Source organism: Cuculus canorus, chromosome 3, assembly GCF_017976375.1.
Source record: "Cuculus canorus isolate bCucCan1 chromosome 3, bCucCan1.pri, whole genome shotgun sequence".
Taxonomy (NCBI): domain Eukaryota; kingdom Metazoa; phylum Chordata; class Aves; order Cuculiformes; family Cuculidae; genus Cuculus; species Cuculus canorus.
Genome location: NC_071403.1, coordinates 77,199,325 through 77,219,953, shown reverse-complemented (window position 1 = coordinate 77,219,953; position 20,629 = coordinate 77,199,325). Strand labels below are relative to the sequence as shown.

The window sequence follows — 20,629 nt, the reverse complement described above, 5'->3', positions numbered from 1 at the left end:
CATAGAATCACTAGGTTGGAAGGGACCCACGGGGTCATAAAGTCCAGCCATTCCTAACACTCTTTAAACCATGCCCCTCAGCACCTCATCCACCCATCCCTTAAACACCTCCAGGGAAGGTGACTAAACCACCTCCCTGGGCAGCCTATTCCAGTGCCAATGAGGAGACCAGCTCCCTCCTCTCTGCAACCTCCTTTCAGCTAGTTGTAGAGAGCAATAAGGTTTTCTCTCAGCGTCCTCTTCTCCAGGCTAAACAACCCCAGCTCTCTCAGCCACTCCTCATAAGACTTGTTCTCCAGCCCCCTCACCAGCTTGGTTGCTCTTCTTTGGACACGCTCCAGAGCCTCAACATCCTTCTTGTGATTTCTGTCCATTAATTCCGATAGCCAGGACCCCAGAGGAGTGAGGTTGGGCTACCAGATACCTAACCAACCACACAGAATGACTGAGCAGTTTTCCAGAGCTGAAGATCTTACAGATGCTGAGGATACCCAGGGACTCGGTTCAGATTAGTGAGTCTGAGCTGCAAGAAAAGCTCACCATACCTCTCCCATCCCTTATGATCCCCTACATCAAGACTGGACAGCAAATGTGTTTCTTCCCAGTACACTGAGAGAGATACTGAAAGAAAACATCAAAATCCTGAGTTGCGGAGGAGGAGCTGGCTCAGTTTACCTTGTTAATATCAGAGATGAGTTTGCCCTCCCTTGGCATGTATACTTTCTGATTGTTGGCTCTCATTTTGCTTTGGATGGTAAAAAGCAGCACTTCCAGGTTTCCTTTTTCTGTAAATCTAAATAAAATTTTGCAGAAGAATTGAGTTACAATAAAGCTTTCATTGCTATTAAAGTATTATAAAGCACTTCCTTAAAATATTTACATTATGAATAGAGCATTCAGATAAACACCTTCATCTTGTGTGAAAGCTGGAAGCAATTGAAATAGCCCACACATCCACTGGAATCAGTTGGGTCAAAAGGCAAAAGAAACTTCACAGAAGTCAGTTGTCTGTGTGTTTAGATTTAAACCCCCTTGGGAGACAGAAGACTGCATTTTTTTTGTTCTATTACGTGCGCTGCCCTAATTCACTCTATCAACTGAAGAAATGGAAGTTTTATTTAAAGCCCACTGCAGTCAATAAGCTCTTCCCACTGTTTTCCCTGAGCAGTATGCCTGGGAAATAAACAAACTCTACAGGCTCTAGGGAATAGACTGCAATTTTAGAAGATGTCTGGATAATATGTAATGTTTTGGATAGCAATTATTATCCATTAGAACTTATATTAGACAAAAATAACAAACAGATCATAATGCTAAAAGAAGCTTTCCAGAAATAAGTTGCACAGTTTTGGCTGTATCAGTTTCAGTAAGCACAGCTATGTTTTACACAGCCAGACACACTTCCTCTTGATTATGGATAAGCAGCAGGATTCTTTTAATAGCAGCACATTGGTATTATATGCTGCTAGTAAGCACAACTGGTGAAATTACTACACTAACATGATACTCTATTATCACATTATAAGACGGGCATCTCAGTGAAGCGACAGCTTGGAGGACTCTGAGGTCCTGCAGGCACAGGATCACCAAGACCACTTATTGGTATTATTGGGTTTGTTGTTGTTGTCATTATGTACATATCAAATAGCATAAAGCAAACCGGCTGCAAGTAAAAACACTGAGTGCCAATTGGAAATCTGATATTCGGGTTTGTTCAGAAAAATAAATTCTTAAGCCAAGATTAAAATTACTTGGGATGTGTTTGCTTTTTAAAAAAGTCAATGATTAACTAAACAAAACAAGACCACTGTTATTTTAAGCTAAGACTAAAATTACTTGGGTGGTTTCTCTACTGTGCGGTAAGTGTTGAATGCCTGTAGCTGCTGTTGCACACCAACTAGAGAGTTGGCAAATTTGCGATTGTTGAGGATGATAATGGTTTGCTCAATCCACTCAAGCAGGTCAGAAGCCAGCGATTCATATTTTTCAATCATTTTCTCCGTTTCAATGGCATTGTCAAGCACCTGCAACAAGGAGCACAACATAACATCAGCAACAAGGGTAGCGCTCTTCAGTCATTTAAATCCAATACGCAATATAAAAGAAACTATTGGGAGGCTTGACTTATGAATCAGACCACTCACTCCTGAACACCACAGGGGCTGAGATTCCCTGAGGAATGAGAGCTTTGCATTTTTCAGCAGTGAATTCCCATGCTCCCACGGCAATAGAGGGGCAGAACTGAGACTTACAAAAGGATTCAACTTCAGTCTGCCAGCTGTAAAGATGAGGGCAGCTTCTCCAAAGGGCAAAGAATGACTGCACATTTTTTAAATGAGGGACTTTTCTGGGCTCCAGAAGAGGCAGAGGACCCAGAGGGCAAGGAGCAGTTAATGAGAAAGGAAAAGCATCAATGATGCAAAATTAACAAACAAAACCAAAACACCAGCCAAATGTTTTCTAATGTGAGGCAGCTGGGAATTAACTTCTCCTCACAAGGCATATTGGGAATATTTAACATTCAAAACAGGTTCAAAAGCAAAACTGAAAATTATCATGCAGTGGACTCTTCAAAAACTAACACCCAAGAGGAAAAAATAAATCAGAAAGATTTCAATTGTTTTGTAACAGTTTATAATTTGAACTTGCAAACCTTTCCGATACGTTTTCCTTCAACAGCTAAAGCTTTCATCTTGGAGAAGTAGTGGTAATACGTCACCACATAGGTGATGATGGACTTTTCATCAGGATGATCAACACTGATATCTGCAAACCAAACAAGCGTTGTCTTAGCATACCGAGGGTGCGTCGGTTAAAACAACAAAGCTAATAATGCAACAAGGATGCGTTTAAGAGTCACAGAGAGAGTGAGGTTCAGTGGCAGTTCAGCTCCTAAGATTTATGTCCTAATCAGAAATAAATTCAGCAGCTCTGGACTGGTTCTGGATTACTTCATGTTGTGCAGTACTGAACTCTGTCCCTAAGAAGTGCTGCTTTATCTCCTTGTCTTAGCGTGGACTGTGGTTAAAGCACACATCTGTGAGCTAGGGGCCTCTGGGCCTTACAGTCAGGTTCCAGACTTTGCCACAGCTTTTGCAGTTAAATAATTTCCTAGCGTCTGTGTGACCTGACAGAACTACTGTTGAGAACATCAATGCCATACCAGTATTTGAAGAGAAAAATCCAAACTTAATAGTATTTGTGTAAAGGCAAATCTCCTGAGAGATACAGAAGGAAAACAAATTATCTTCTTTCCTGCAGCAATTTTGAGGCACTGGAAAATAAGCAAGAAACTTGCTCAAACACAGCTGCCCTGTGACAATGAAGTTTCTTGTCCCAGCATTGTGAGCACACTTTCCAATACACATGAACGTCCACACTCTCGAGATCACAGACTGAAACTCACTGACAGCTGCTAATTATTTGCTGAAATCCACATTATTCATCTTCCAGCTCACAGAAAGTGGTTCTCAGAGCAGATCAGAAGGATGCCTCTAACTGGAATGATTTTAGGTATACATGGCCAGTCCAGTGATCTTGTCAGATGGGGGAAAATAAACAGAGGATTAAGATATCTCAAGCTACTGCTGCTCAGGCTTCTGCAGGAGACGTCTTTCATTCTCCCCTTCCCTTTCTGGCTTCGTCACCAGGTGAGTGGGCAGCATCTAGCTGCGCTATAACCTAAAAAGCTACCATAGAGCTGTGCCTTGTGACGAGGAGGTGCGGGAGAAAAGAGCTCACAAATTGCTGTGAAGTACTGAAACTGCAGGAATTCTTACCCTCAGGGTCCAGGAGCTTAGTTAGACCAAGGTGTTGCTCTGCAAGGTTAAAAGCATTCTGCAGATTGTAGTGTGCATTTGATTTCTTCAGCTTGTCAAAATCAATCAGATCAGGCCTAGACAGGATGGAAAATTCTTTAGATTCCCCAAAGCACAGTGCAGCCACCCTTAAAAGAACAAATGAACTGAAACCTTCAACCCTCAGAAAACCTGTCCAGTAATGTTGCCAAGGTATCACTCGCTCAGTAGCCCTGTGCATTTCAATGGCAGTACTAAGGGAATGAAGTAATGCCTGGCAAATGCCATGGCAGAACTTAGCCCATGGGAAAAAAATGCAGGAGAGCTTAACAGCAGTAAAGGTGACCCTGGAGAACAAAGGAACAAGGTGTGGTCACACAATCTCTCCTCATACCCACATAAGCATGCAAGCTGTCCCAATAACTTCATGTGAACTTGCCAATAAGCAGCATCCCCAGTTGTGTCAGTCTAGCACCAGATTTTGCCATCCCTGCACAGAGATGTCTTTCCCTTCCAGGCTGCTCGTGTGTGGTCCCTCTACCCACCCCAGAATTCTATGCAACCAGATCCAAACATCAGTTAGTCAATAAGGTACAAAAACTTTTCCTCCAACCTGGTCAGTCACAAACCAAAACATGTGTGTAATTCATTGTCTGGAAACCAAATGCAACCTGTTTTGACTTGTGATGTGAGAAGCTGTTGCCCAGATGAGCTCACAGTGACTGCAAGAGCTGTAAAGCTCTAAAGCAAGGCAAGTTGCTATAGAACTCCCAGTAATTCTTCAACTTCCTCCTCTCCACAGATTTTAAAACCAAGCTGCAAAGTAACTGCAAAATCCAGCGCACACTGCAACAGTCCAAGCTTTCAAAACCCAACAAAACATTTACCCACACCTACCTGTGCTTATGTATTAGGGCATTGAAAGCCATCCCGTCCCTCCAGCTTGTAGTAAAGTTGTGAATGTTGACATTGGGGTAACTAGTAGAACAAAAACCAGAGAGAGTCCAATCAATATAGTGTCCCTGCTGCAGCTTTGCACACTGTCACTAAAAGCTCCTTGCAGGAGTAACACATTTATTATAAACCTAAGGGTGGGACATTACTATCCCACACTGGACAATCATTGTGACTGTTTGCTAATGACAGACTGACATTGGAGGCTACATGCATCTTATTCACTCTTATAAATCCCTCAGCATTGGTATGCATTCCAGAGAAAGGCTCTAAACGAACTTCGAAGTAATCACTGGAAGGTATGCTTTTATAACTTGCTGCCCAACCTGCAGCCTGTAAGGTTTCAAATCCCTGCAAGTCTGAAGTTTGCTCCTGATTTAGCTGCTTGCCAAGAATTGTTTTCAGGTGATCAAGATATCAAGTTCAGGAGAAGAGCAGGAACGGTGGGAGGAACAGCATGGAGTAAAACCTTTCCTGATGGCTGCAGGTGCCACAGGAACAGTGGCGCAGTGATACATTAAGTTTTCCTTGAAATTGTCTGCTGTGCCAGGGCATCTTGAAGGACTGACCCTAGTTACTGACTTTCAAGGAAAGCACAGATGGCAGCCACCTTTGAGCCCCATGGGTACAAAATTAATCTGCTTGGTGATATATGGGTATATGCAAGTCTCCAAAAATTTCAGGCTGTTCACAAACTACTTTCCCAAGAGTTCTTGGAAGGAGAAGATGAAGTACCACTAGAATAATGCTGAAGTGCCCCAAGACATCACAGGGACATCCAGGTTTCATGAAGGAAACACACTGAACCTCTACAAATGGATATTTAATTATGCAGAGGTTACTGTCAAAGACAGACATTTTGGAACTATTTCCATATCTATGGAAAGACCTAAAGGTTGGTGGCAAATATCTGAAGCATTATTATTTCTTCAAAGTAGGGTGAAAAAGAGCATATTACTAGCTATTTATGGATTATCAGATTGGAATGTTTATCACACAGCATTAATACAATAAATTCAGAATTTTCTCAGTTGTAAACATCAATTAGCTTCACTTGGTTGAATCCACTTAAGGAGAGATACGTGTTTGCCCATTTAAAATTATTTCTATGAAAACTCAACATGCTGTAAAAGCTTTAGTGATAATCACTTAATCCACGCTCACCCAGCTGTCTTCATCTGGCACCACAAAAGCAAAGCATCTTTAGCAGATTTCTTCTCCTTGTTGTCCTCAGTTTCAACACTGATATCTTGGATCTAAAATTAACATAGAAGTTTTAAACACTTCGCTGAGGAAACACATCTTTTTCCTTTTTCGAAAATATGAAAGAAATTAGAATATAAGTAACAAAGGAAATCTATGATGACAGGCACAGTGGAAGTGGGTGAATGCTTTTCCTCATTTAAGAGCATTCATCTCAAAGAAAACTTCATCTACCGCTATTTCACTGCAAGATTACTCTTTGTTTAATCCATTGACAAAACAGCTTAAACTTCACCAGAAAATGTATTTCTAATTATCAAGGCAAACGCTGCCCGATGCAGCATTGTTGTTTCACTCTGAAACGAGTCTCCTGCAGGATGCTGAGCACATCCAGGAGCTGATGGGGTTTAGCAGATAGGGATCCCCCTTAGGAGATCCACAGGCAAAAGAAAACTAGGCATTTCACAGGAGCAAACACATTGTGGGACCCCAAGCTTAGAGGAAAAAGTATTTGCCCTTAGCAGCATCACAACTATATATTCCAGATTCTACACTGTTACCCAGAGGAAAAAGAAGAAAAAAAGAGGAAGAGGAGGAAGGAAATAACTTTTTACTTCATATGGACAAATCTATCTCATTTAATGGATCTAGTTCACTGTTTTTTAAAAAAGAGTATTGTAGCTCCAGTGAAGTTCCACCACTGTCACTGAAAGCTTGGCAGACACTTTCATAGAATCACAGAATGGGTTGGGTTGGAAGAGACCTTAAAGATTCCAACACCCCTGTCATGAGCAGGGACACCTCCTACTGGATCCAGTTGCTCAAAGCCTCATCCAACCTGGCCTTGAACACCTCCAGGGATGGGGCATCTGTGACTTCTAAGGGCAACCTATGCCAGGGCCTCACCTTCCTTACAGGAAAAAGTTGCTTCCTAATATCTCATCTATATCTCCCCTCTTTCAGCTGAAGACCATTAGGAAAACACTGAGCAACAACAAATTAACACAATGTTAATTTTACTAAATATTTATTACTAGGTCATTTATTATGAATTATATATTTATTATATAAATTTACTATTCTTTCTGCAGAAGGCCCTTCCAGCCTCTTTTAACTGAGGGCAAAGACCAATGTGCAACTTGATGGAAAAAAAGAAATCTCAGCTTTAGCTGGGACGCTAAAACAATTCCCGTGGGCACCTGTAATCCGCTTCAGTGCAAAGTCAGCTGGGTTAACAATAATCATCACAGAAGTGAAGAGCAGCTGAGGGCAGCATTTTCTCCCATTTCTCTCTTCAGTCTGTGACTGAAGCTTTATACTTATTAGTATTTTAAAAATAAAACCATATGACTCTCCCTACAGGAAAGTCCCATGGCTGCCACTGATCAGCACTACTGATTGGCAGCATCATGAAAACTAATTTATCCTCTCCCCTTAGCTCTGGAGCACATTCCTGCCAGATGCTCAGCACTTCTCATTCCCATTACCTCAGGGCCTGGGAGCACTCCACTCCTGAAAAGCACAACGATGTGTATTACAAACAATGATAGAAAACTCAAACTGTGTATATCTACAGGTGAGCTTTACCTGGAATCTCAGGATAATAGTCCAAATAAGGCCAAGCGTCAGCCTGTGATTCCCATCCACAATATCATGAGATCCCATGTTTTCTAGGTGCACTCTTTGCTCTTTCAGGAACTGAAGCGCTTTATCAACATTCTCCAGGCAATGGATGCGCATCCTTCCCTTGGTTGGTTTAGGCTAGAAGATAAAGGGGAATAAAAAAACCCATGTAATACTGTAGTACTTGTGAACTCTTCAGTCCAGGTAAGTAAGTCCTCCCCTAACCGGCAACACCGTACACATTTGTCCTTCATATTCAATGGACAAAACCGCTCTTTGCATCTTACAGCGCATTTACACAAGGATATCGGTAGCACATGTCAAACCCATGGAAGAAGTGCCAACGTCCTAGATCCGAGCCACACACATTTGGTGCGAGTTTTTAAGTATTTTGCCTGCTTATTTGCTTGATTTTTCCTGTCTAGTGTTTTCATTCAGTAGCTGGAAGTTATTTTGTTAAGTTCATGCCACACTGGTTACATTTTCCCAAGACGCTTTTTTCCTCCAGTACATGTTCTTCCACGCTTAAAAAGAAGATTCTGCAAAGATGAAGACAGGAAACTCACAACTGACATACATGGCCAACAGAGGGAATTGGTAATGAATGTCCAAAGAGTACCTGTAAATTCAGATATGCACTGCCCAAAAAGGCAGCTCAGGTTTGGACCACAGGCTGCTTGATAAAACTCCTTGAGAAAGAAATGTCATTGGTTTTTTTTTGGTCAAGCGAAGTAGGATAAATTGTATGAAAATAACAGAAGATACTCATGCCAAACAATTTCTTCACAGGAAAAGAAAGTAAAATAATAACAAAAAAATCAGTAACACAATTTCATGAAGGCCCAGTGCAAATGGAAAAAGTCATGAATGTATTAACAGGCTGAAGTTTGCTGTAAAACTGAATAAAACTAAAGCAACTTTGTTCCGCAGGTAAGGATTACAGCCGAATCCCTGTTCAGTGCTCACTGAGATATCACCCAAAGGTACTTGGGCAAACTACTAATTGACATAATATCCTTGTTTTCTGCATTGAAAGTAACCAACTGGCCACGGAAAGAGCTCAGGCAAAATCCTTGCCTCAGATGGCATTCAGGGGGAAGAGTTTCAGCCAGAACCATAGAACAGTCCCTAGTAACAGCAGCCTGTGTAACAGTGTGCCATAAAGATGAAACGCGTGCTAGAAAGATGCCCTTCAGGACACATAAACCCCTGAGGTCACTACTGTCGCTTCAGCATTCAGTCAGCACAGTTCTCCTCCAAAGCCAGGTAACAATGCAGAGAAAGTCAACCCACAACTCCCAGCAAAAGAAAAAGCTTCCAGGAACCTGCCACTGCTTCTGGGTACAAAAGTCCCTCCAAGGAGGCACAAATTGCATCTACATCCTATGCACGTGCCGTACAGCCTAAATTCTGCCAGTGTAGGGTGAAGAGCCATAGAGCAAGTGGGAGCAAAAGTGACGTTACACGGGTGGCTGAAACCAACTGCAGATCCATCGCTATCAAATAGGGAGAGTCTAGGATCCATCCTTTTGCTGGCCCCACCAGTCACCCAGCAGCGTGGTAAGCTGGACCACAGGTTTAATGTAATCTTGCAAAATACAGGTAGGCAGGCTGTTCCCAGGATCGGAGAGGGAGCGCCCGACTGCGGGGGAAGGCGGAGGCAAGGCTGTGCCCAGGAGCCGCCCGGCCCGACTCTCGCTCCAGCCCATTGCCACACCTGAGACAAGGTGTGCTTACTTTTATGATGATGTTCCCAGAACACAGGAATGACTGCAGCTGTTCCTAAGCAGCCATGGCAGACCTGCAGACCGGACTCTGTCCCTTTTGCCTTAATGCAGCTCTTATCAGTTATTACACCTAAGCAGTAACTGCACTGCCTCTAATGCTACAATTTACTGAGCAGAAAATGGTTTTAAAAGCTCTTTTTCTGCTCTCAGAAGCTCCACCACCAAGGTGACAGAGCTCAAACCATTTGCGATACACATTTTATTTAGTTCCCCACTCTGTACAGTGACATGCTGTCCAACCAGGAATTTGAAAAATACAGCCTTCAGGTTACTGGCAGCATTTTTTCTCCCACAAACACAACGACTGTACCTGAAGCATCGAAACACATACAGCAAACCTGAACAGGGCACTGCTCCTTGTACAGAAGTAGAAGGCTGACACTTTTCAAGTGCTCTGGCATTAGGTGCGTTTTCAGGCTCAGAAATTCCATTTTGGAACTGTAACACCATATTAGCAGTGCCATCCAGGACAGTTCAAATTACTCAAGGTCCAGGAAGGCACTTCCGTTTCCTTCACAGATGAGAATGACAGAATGGCCCGGCCAAATAAACTGCTGGGCACGTCAAGAAGGTAGAAGGTTTGATTTCTCTGTCCCTCTGCACCAGCAGGCCATACAGGTTAACTTACCCTTCTGCAACAGAAAGAGGAAGAGGAGTCTGACTCTGGTTTGTATAAGGTGTGGCTGCATTCGCCACACTCTCCTGCACAGCCTCAAGTTGAGACCTAAGACCTCAGGGGACTAACACAGACCCAGAAATTAAACAGAGGGAAAGAAAGCATCCTGAATGCATCATTTATTATATCTAACTAAACTCAGAGTCTTCCCATTTGTATTACCAGGAAAACTTCTTTTATATTAAAAATCTTCCCTTTTGCAACAGAAAGCATCACAGAACTTACTGCAGAGACAAACAATGTAACCTTTGAGCATCCAGGAATGGTAAGGAATTTGCTAATCTTTTATATAGTTATGGAACAAACTGAGCTAAATGCTTAATTTTATGCTGAAAACAATTCTGAACTTTTCTGTTTGGGAGAAACCGGTCAACAGCATATGCAAACAAAATTACAACTGTCTCTTCATACTGGCTAGATTCTTTTCTGCTTCGCTCAGTGAGATTATTGCATGCCATCACTTTCCAAGTACTATGGTATACACACAGCCTTACACAGTAAGGTCCTGACTAAACATGAGGATTAGCAATCAAACTGAGCAAATACAGGGAGATGCTGGTGTTGCCCTTGTTGGACACTCTCATTTTAGAAGCTCTCCAATACAACTTCAAGGCTCTGAATTTTCATTACCAAAATCATAACAGCTTTTGAAAAATGCAGGATCTTTGCAAATGCGGCTGGAGGCCTTACAGAAGGCAAAGAGCAGTCCTGCTTCCCTGAACGGTTTCCTAGATCTCAAACTGCTCCACTGGCAAATGGCTCCTGCTCCAGAATCTGAATCCCAGTTCCAAAAGTGACAAAACAACTCCTGTTTGTTCTACTGCATCAGTAAACATATTGTTAAGTAATATTAAATAATTATCTAGGCTAGTTTCCACATTTGTTTATTGCTTTCTCACCATTTGATGTTCCTTGTCTTGATTTTAAGCTTTGCGCAAGATACAACCTTCACCTTTTTGCATGGGCAGCATGGAGATGCAAGAACCTAACCAATTCCAGTTAAAATAAATTAAAAAAGCGGGAGAACATCAGCAAGTGGATGCTATGTGCCGATCCTCCTGGAATATTTTTGTTGTGTGTAATTGTCTTGAGGTTTAGTGCATTGCATTATCTGCATTCTTATTTGCAGAGGAAGGTGTGGTGGAATGTACTGTGCAAACAGAGAGTGATGTCCTCTGTCCTGAGATAACGAAGCTACAAGAATTTATGGTGGTGCAGGCAGCTGCCAACAAGATACGCAAATAATGATGCAAGCGCAGATCCAGCAGTCTCACTGGGAGGCTCCTGCACCCTCCCAACCCAAGCGGCTGCATAAGCTGTGTTTGCATTTTTCAAAACCTGGAGTGAAAAGTGTAAATGAATCACACAGCAAGAGTCACGCGACCGGTCTGAGCTCCAGCTCTGCTATTTGACACTGAAAGGCAAATCTTGGCAGGCAGGTATGAAGATTTAAACAGAGGTGTCATGGCTGCTGTCTGAAACCTCAAACAATGGGGCACATTGGTCTCAGTTATTCCAGTATGAGCAACATCTGCTACCTGCAGTGAACACATCAAACCTAACACCTTACTGAAGTATATGATCTCGCATTGAGAGAAACATGTTTTGAGCAAAATGTAGTTGGCAAACACTGAGATGCGTAACTTCCATCCACATAGGGTACTTCTATGCACGTCAGAGTTTCTTTACCCTCACAGATGCCTTCGGAAATCTCCCTCTCCTGCTGTACTGTACAAACATTACACTGTGGGCCATATGTTCAATTCATTACCCAGTCTTAAGCCGCGGAGCTTTCATTAATAGGAGTGCTTGATGACAGGCGATTACACAGTTGCAACCTCATGTAGCCTTAGGTCTTAGCTAAAGATCCGTATTTCTTTGAAAAGATTGCTTTAAATTAGGTAGTTAAGAGCATAACCATCATTTAAGGAACTGAAGGAAAAACTGATACCAAACCATTTCCTGACACTCAGCTTTCCTGTCATGCAGCAGTGTTTTTCAATACAGGGTTTTTCTTACTTTTGCTGGTATCAGGGGATTCTCTCTTCATACCCAAAGAAAGAATTTGCCCTATTTCTTTAAATTCATTTTAGATATCACCCTAACCAAAGAAAATCCGAATCTCATCTATCCTAGTAAAATCAAATTTACCAAGGAACATTTCTGAGTATTGGGGTGCAACTAACACCACAGCTGAAACTGCTGCAATGCTTCCCAGTGTGGACTTAGCCCCCTTCAACCAACTGTCCTCCACAACCCCCCAGCGTGCTCCAGGGAATCACAGAATAGCTTGGGTTGGAAGGGACCTTAAAGCATCACCCAGTTCCAACTCCCCTGCCATGGGCAGGGACGCCTCCCACTAGATCAGGCTGCTCAAGGCCCCATCCAATCTGGCCTTGAACACCTCCAGGAATGGGGTATCCACAGCTTCCCTGGGCAACCTGTGCCAGTGCCTCACCACTCTCATGGTGAAGAAATTCTTCCTTATGTCTAGTCTACATCTGCCCCTCTCCAGTTTATAGCCCTTGCCCCTCATCCTATCACTACAAGCCTTTGTAAGAAGTCCTTCCCCAGCTTTCTTGTAGCCCCTTCAGGTACTGGAAGGTTGCTATAAGGTCTCCCCGGAGCCTTCTCTTCTCCAGGCTGAACAAGCCCAACTCAGCCGGTCTTCGTAGGGAGGTGCTCCAGCCCTCTGATCATCCTTGTAGGCCTCCTCTGGACCCGTTCCAACAGCTCCATATCCTTCTTATGCTGAGGATTCCAGAACCAGGCACAATACTGCACATGAAGTCTCACAAGAGAGGAACAGAGGGGCAGAATCACCCCCTTCTCCCTGCTGGCCACCCTTCTTTTGATGCAGCCCAGGAAACAGCTGGCCTTCTGGGCTGCGAGCGCAGATCGCTGGCTCATGTTGAGCTTCTCATCAGCCAGCACCCTCAAGTCCTTCTCTGCAGGTCTGCTCTCCATCACATCACCCCCCATCCTGTACTGAAACTGAAACTGCAGATTGCCCTGACCCAGGTGTAGGACCTTGCACTTGGCCTTGTTGAACCTCATCAGGTTCGCACAGGCCCACTTCTCCAGCCTCTGCAGGTGCCTGGAGAAGGATGTTCCAGGCCTCAGGGCAGCAGGCAGCCTGCATGCAGCCACCTGCATCCTGTGGCTGTGTTTACCAGCACAGAAAAGGGCTGGCCATGGTACCAGGAACAGGAAGGTTCCTCAGCAGAACTAATTCACTGTTACTGAGATGGTCTAAGGAACTAGAAAAAATTCAGTGCTCTGTGTCTGTCAGACTGAGGGGCAAGGAGGACGCTGCTGGAAGCACTCAGCATCTTACCAGCAAGAAACCTTTGAAGAATGCTTCCTTTGATTCCTACTGAAACCAACAGGAAGATATTTTAATGGTGTTTGGATCCAGCTGAAGCAATAGACTTCTTTAATACGTAAAAAAACATACGCAGTGCTGAATTCTCAGTACACAGTTTTACTGCAGTTCAGTTGAGCCAAGGATCCACCAAAAACCCACTCAAAACCAAACCAAAACACCCCCAATGAATATCATTAAACACTTACAAGTCTCTCTCCTGAAAGAACTTCCAGAAGTTTGATGAGCATCCTTCCATCGCGAAGGTCAGTGTACAAATCTGTGATTCTGCATGACACACGTGCCAGGTGGGAATTGACCCACTTTGTGAAAGTCTTCTTCTGAACTGCCTCACGTTCATCTGTTAGGAAAACAGTACACGGTTACTCAAAATAAGTCACAGTTTAGGTACCTGCATGGAAATGTGATGTTCAAACATGTTTAATATCAAATTAAAGGTATGACTTGTCTTCTTAGAGAACCATTGAAGAAACTGAGACTTTTCTTTGCAAATCCACCTTTCTTCCTATTTTACGACATTTTCTAATGCCAGTGGGAATTCTACTGAGCCACTAAGGAATAAATCTGAAATATAGATTGCAGCAGAATTACTTGCTGCTCAGATAAGAAGCTTTCTCAAGGTGTAAAGAGGTCTGTTGAAGAGCTACAATGTAAAAGCAACTTTGGAGTCATCAAACTGCCCAGTAAATCGATCAAAAGTTATGTTCCACCAATGGAAGAACAGGCCAACTTCTGCTCTCAAATACACACACAAATCCACAACAGATCCTCTGAGATGCCAGAAGCTACTTTGGATTAAGATAGGTATGAAAAAGAGCAGAGACCAAAGCTTCCCATTTAAATTGTTCCTTTCTCATTACAATTTTTATTTGCAGATTCAACATTTGCAACTGTTTTTATACAATGTCAAGGTGAAGTTTTCCATAACTGCATGTTTGAAGTAGACTCACATTTATTTAAAACCATAGAAAAACTGCTTCTTTCTACCTTTCCTTCCCAGAATCTTTCACAACTGTTTATACATGAAAACACCGGCTACGAGAGCTCTCTTTATGCACAGGCTCACTACAGTCCCCATTAATTCATGGACATTCTAGACAGCCATGCCAAGAACACTCATAGAAAATACTATACAACTTTGTGGTTAAATTCTTTTACCAAGGGCTTTGGATGAAGCCCTTCCTTGTTAGCAAGAAGTCATTTCACTGCGCTGGGAACTACTACTGACCAAACTTGTCAAAACACAGGTGCTCAGACTTGGACTCCAAAATCCATCAGCAGTCATATGAATGAAAGCAGTCTGCTTTTCTAAACAGCGAAGCATCTAAGCCTTCCATTGGTCTCTTTAAAGTTGCTGGCATGTTCAGAAACAGGACATGAAAACTGGTAAGTGATAAGACCAAAATGTTAAATATCCAGGTCTGAAAATTATTAGTATATTATCTGAAACACAGAAAAACATTCATGACAGTGCAGATCAAGACGGTTTAATCCAGGTTACAGTGTTTCAGTGGATGCTGTCCTTCACAAGGAAGGATGTGCCTCCTTCCTGGAAGCACAGCGTAGTGTGGACCTTCCAGTACCTGAAGGGGGCCTGCAGGAAAGCTGGAAAGTAGCTGTTCATAAAGGCTTGTGGTGATAGGACTGGGGGAATGGGTTTAGACTGGACATTAGGAAGAACTTCTTCACTATGACAGTGATGAGACAACTGGAACAGGTTGCCAAGGAAGGTTGTGGATGCCTCATCCCTGGAGGTATTCAAGGCCAGGTTGGATGGGGCCTTGGGCAGCCTGATCTAGTGGGATGTCCCTGCCCATGGCAAAGGGGTTGGAACGAGATGATCTTTAAGGTCACTTCCAACCCTAACTATTCTATGATTCTATGATTCTATGATTCTATGATCCCAGGACGTTCATAACCATTTACAGCCTCCACACCCACAGGACCTTGGGGACAGAAAAAAAAAAACCTGATCTTGGTGACAAGGAATGACAAAGAAGCTGAGGCTGAAGAGGAAAGCAAGTTGGGAAATAAGTAAAACAGAAAAAAAGACTGCAAGAAAAGAAATCATATAGTAGAATGGTGGTAAGGAGGAGAAATCATACAGGGAGTGAGAGAGCAGACCAGCACTTCAGTGGCGGTTTGCCCAATTACAAAAACCCCACCCTAAGATTTCAGTTCCTCCCATGTATTTCTGAACTTATTCTTGCTACCCAGTCACTTGGTAGGACATGATCAAAGCTGATATATTGAAACTGTCCCATTTGTGACAGCTTTTCCCCACCTACAGGGCGTGAAATGAAAAAAAAGGAGGCTTGAGAAGATGTAAAAGGTGGTTTTTGTGATAAAACAGCAATATGCTTTCAATGAATTGACAGTTCGCGTTACTCTTGTTTCATTCTCACTCTGTACAAAGCGGAGGATTGCTAAGATATAACAAGCACACAGGAAATTAGCAATAGCTGCAGCAATCTTTCCAGTGCACCCGGAGGAGCCAACTGCAATTTCTCAAAAGCAGCAGCACACGCCCCCCAAACTGCCCAAACCTCTGCCACACACACACCAGCGCCATGTGATGCATGTGCCTGTTACTGCCAGAATCTCAGAGCATCAACAGCACGGGGCTCCAATGCACACGTTAACAAGCACTGTGTGACCAGGAGAATGGTCTCTTTGTTGGAAAGCCCAAAACCTTTCAACAGCAAGGCAATACGAGGAAAATAAATCTTGCCTTTGCTGTCCAATGCTGCAGCATCTCCTAACCACATTGCAATTTGTAGCAGTGGTGTAATGGCTTGTTCAATCTTGGATCAAAGAAGAAAAAGACTAATGCATCTGACTAGTGGAAATAGTTGTGCATCCAAGGATTGATTTAAATATAGTGTCTACTGACCTTAAATCTGTATTTCATGAACTATTCATAGCAAGTCCCTGGGAATGCTGTATTTGCATATCTGCCTATCTAGTAAACCACGCTTTTAGTTGAAGCATTTTTTTAAATGGGTCATAGAAGAAAAATCTTGCAATAGTTGATGCTTTCTAAAGAAAACTCCCAACAGAAATTACCACATCTCCCTTCACCGGCACGAATAAGACCCCAAACTGCTCAGCAAGTTTGTTTATTTCATCACTGTAGTATCTACGCAGAAGCACAACATTCAGACTTCCCTGTGGTTACATTCATTCTGAAGAGAAATACGGAGGTACAGGATCCTAAAACCTGAGCTGGATATAGAAAATACTATGTAAACCAAAAAAGCTACCAAACATCATCATGAAGTCATCCACTAAAAGCATCTTTGGTCAAAAGGTACGGTTCTCAACATTCCTTCCGATTTGGGATCTCTATGAAAGTAATAGGTGCGAAAAGAACATCCATGTGGCTTTAAGTAAAAGAAGATTTAGGGTGAGGGCCTAATCTTGAACAGATTAAGAAATGGCATGGGAAATGCAGTGACATGCCAAGCCAGGTTGTGAAAACTCTGGTGTCATTGTATTAACTGACACCAGCTTAGGATCTTCTGCTGCTGAATGCAAGTCAAAGTCAGTCAACAGGTCAGCCAGCCTGTTCAGGCAGCCCTTTCAGGAGGGAGAAGATGGGTTCCTCCTGCAGATGATGCTGACTCAGCCTAGGGGCCCCTCTCCCCAAAAAGGCTTCCCCACACCTAGCATGATCGGTGGCCCTCCAAGAGGGCATGAAAGTGCATTATTCTTCAGGCAATGGGGATTCATGAGAAAAGCCCTGAGAAAGTAACAGTGACTCCTTTTCTTCTGTGTTGTCTCAGCATCCTTAAGTGCATCTTGAACACTGTGTTCAGCTTGGGGCCTGTCAGTACAGGTAAGGCATTGAGCTGCTGGAGTGTGTTCAGAGGAGGTCAATGAAGCTGGTAAAGGGTCTGGAGAACAAGTGTTATGATCAGAGGCTGAGGGAACTGAGGTTGTTTAGCCCAAAGTGGAGGCTGAGGGGAGACATCATCAGTCTCTACAATCCCTGAAAGGAGGTTGTAGCAAGAAGGGTGTTGGTTTCTTCTCCCAAGTAACAAGTGATAGGATGAGAGAAAACGGCCTCAAGTTGTGCCAGGGGAGGTTTTGATTGAATATTAGGAAAGACTTCTTTACTGAAAGAATAGTGAAGCACTGGAACAGGCTGCCCAGGGAAGTGGTGGAGTCTCCATCTCTGAAGGCGTTCAAAAAACATGTAGACATGGACAGTTTAGTAGGCACATGTAGACAGGACACGGTTTAGTAGGCACAGTGGTGTTGGACTGATGGTTGGACTTAGAGGTCCTTTCCAACCTTAATGATTCTATGAAATTCTTAATGACAAAGAGGACGGGAACATAGCCTACAGTCCTTCTCTGTCCAGCCAGAGGCCCTCTGTGTTTGGTGGCTGATGCTTGGTGCTGTTACACATGCTTTCTTTAGCCTAGTTCAAACGCTGCCTCTCCCCTTCTGCCTTCCCGTTTCCTCTGCCTCGCTCTCTGTGGTCCTTGATTTCCTGTTTACAGTGAGAAGCTGAAGAGCTCGGTTGGTTTTTCTGGCTCCTCACCTCCGCACACGCCCCACACTTGCTCTCATCTTCACTCCTCTCACCTGATCCCCACCCATCCTCTGCAATGCCATCCTTCTCCCTGCTCGGGCTGCCAGATAAAAAGTGTGACAACCTCTACTGAGACCACAGCAGTGATGGTTTCAGTGCTAATTCCAAATGTTGAACCTGCTCTCAGCTCTTCACATGTATCTGAGCAACTACATTAATGAGGACTTTTAACAGCTTTTTGTTCTCTGCCCATCTCTCCTCCTTTCCTCTGATTCACAGCAAGAACAGCCAAAGGCGGTGACATCCCTGGCTGCCCACATACAGCCTCCAGCCCCGTGGGAAAACCCTGTGACACCGCACAAGAGCCAGGCCCCCACTTGCTCGCTGCCAGCTTTTGGGGACAACTGGCAACTTTATCTCAGAAAAATGCCACCAGGGAGAGACAGCAGCTCTTTCAGGCTTCTAATGGGTCGGTCACCCAGGAAGGCCACTCTTTATCCAGTGCTTGGCAGAGGCAGAGCGCAGCTCTAATTCCCCACTATTAGCAATACAAACACCAGAAGGGAGAAGGCGCAGCAGTTCTTGCCCCCGCTTCACTTAACTCCTGTTGTGCTCCCACAACGTGGGAAAGCAAAACAAGCCCGTTTTGAAAGTTGTGTGACTGGGGCTGGTCATGTTAAAACCTCTCCTGATTATTTCTACATGGTGTTTCACAATGGCTGCAGGTTTTTGCAACGCTTTTACCAACCCCTTCAAACTGATAAGCTGTATTTTTCTGCTCTGGGGTTTCAGGTTAAAACACAGAGAGAATAAAACCCAGGGAATTTTGGTTCTACATTTCAGAGAAAGAAACGTACACATAGCAAAGTGCTACTTACAGCTCTAAATCCAGCTAAGCACAGAACATGACTACAATTCTTCAACGCTCAGTGCTGTGTAAAATCCTACACACTAAGGACTAGATGCATCCATGAGTGTTGACACCAAGGATTTAGCATCGGCTATGGACCCTGAAGCTCTACTTATGTATCTTGTGATCGTTTTGACAAATGTCCTTCATACTTTCAAAAACAGTTTTAGATTTTGAAGATTAATTAAAACTAGAGGATATGGGTGGAGCTCCAAGCGTCCTACAGCTTGTGAAAACATTTGTTTCCCAAGGGTAAAGAGAAATGCGCAACATGCAAAACATGCACAGCAGGAAAACGGAAGCCACGCTAAGAGCAGTATTGATAATAGAGAATCCCACTTATCTTGAAGCAACACTGGGAAGGAAATTTCCTTTATGCGGAAACCCCCACGACAATACTAGTAGCATACAGCAGCTTGCAAACCCCAGCTCTGTGATAGTGATAAGTCAAGGAATGACTTTGTTTAGGAGTTTAGTAAATAAACTGGAGTTTGTACACTGAAATTCACGTAAACGAGGGCTGGACAGGATCACAAACAGGCATCCAGCCCCTTCCCACTCCAGGAGAGTAATTTCTTCCTCTACTAATTGGATGAGAAAAAAACTTAACAGAAATGTAGTTAGCTTTCTGAAAGAGCAGAGCCAGGAGTGCGAGTCACTGAATTCCCAGTGCGGGACAGCTGGAGGGGGTTCATGTACAGCATCCTCCCTCTGTCACACGCTCAACTCCACTAAGTGAACTCAATAGTGCTGTGCTAGAATAATGGAGAGTTTGTCTTAATAACTGCTCTGGAAAATGCACGGCTGCAGCAGCCATCAGAGAGGAACGTGGGCCCCCATGACCCCTTTGCTACTCCCTCATGCCAGAAAGCATTAACAACTCCGGTTCCTTCGCATGACCGCAGCACTGACTGCTGCTGTGGCAAAGGTTACCTGTGCGGCTGCCTGCTTTCTAAACACCTTGAAGTCGTTCTGCTCCCTTCCATACCAGTCAAACCACATTTTCAACAAACTGACCTTGAATCCATTTCAAACTGAATGGCAAATACATTGGGCACACGCCGTTGCCAGCCCAGCACAGGTATAATGACTTTCCGTGTGCAACAGCTCCTGCCAGCCCCTGGACTGCAACGGCCTCTGCACCAATCAGATAAACAGCGAAGGAGCTGAAATGCTACTGAAGGAAACAGAGAAACTGGAGCACAAAAGGAAAACTGAATGGAGCACCAAGTGTCTAGAACTGCTGCTGGTGCTTCGTGCATATGCAGCGACCCTGGGACAGCCCAACCATCAGAGGCATCGAAAATCCTCCCTGCAGAGCCCAGCCAGTGGGCAACTTGCTCTGTGCATTATCAATGTTTGTGGATCCTTGTAATACCACAAGCAAGACAAATTAAGGATGAGTTTTAATTCCTAACTCCAAAAGCTCTGACTCTTGCAGGTTTACATTTTCTTTGATTTCCATGCTGAAAGTAATTTTTCCAGCTTAAATTATTATTTTTTCACTATAGCAACATACACAGCTAGCATGCACCCTACACGAAGCATTGCTAAACACCCTGACTCAGAGATCAGCTGAGCATTGCTCCAGGCGCACCACTTTTGCTGATATCCAATACCCACAGCTTCCCAGAATTCCCCAGATCATAACCTAGGTTAACCACCCAAAGAGAAAAGACAGCTTCCTTTCACAGGACAACATCCCCACTACTGTCGGTTTTCAGGGCACAGGATATCATTCTGTGTTCTCGTAG

General features: G+C 43.7%; 1 protein-coding gene across 1 annotated transcript in view; it reads right to left on the bottom strand.

The window, feature by feature from the left end:
* Positions 1–20,629, bottom strand: part of LOC128851864 (spectrin beta chain, non-erythrocytic 1-like) — a 123,555-nt gene that overhangs the window by 24,415 nt on the left and 78,511 nt on the right. Inside the window, 8 exon segments of the mRNA XM_054063951.1 lie at positions 676–793; positions 1,837–2,024; positions 2,654–2,766; positions 3,780–3,895; positions 4,695–4,775; positions 5,916–6,007; positions 7,542–7,715; positions 13,614–13,765. Of these exon segments, the coding sequence (XP_053919926.1) occupies positions 676–793; positions 1,837–2,024; positions 2,654–2,766; positions 3,780–3,895; positions 4,695–4,775; positions 5,916–6,007; positions 7,542–7,715; positions 13,614–13,765 (1,034 nt within the window).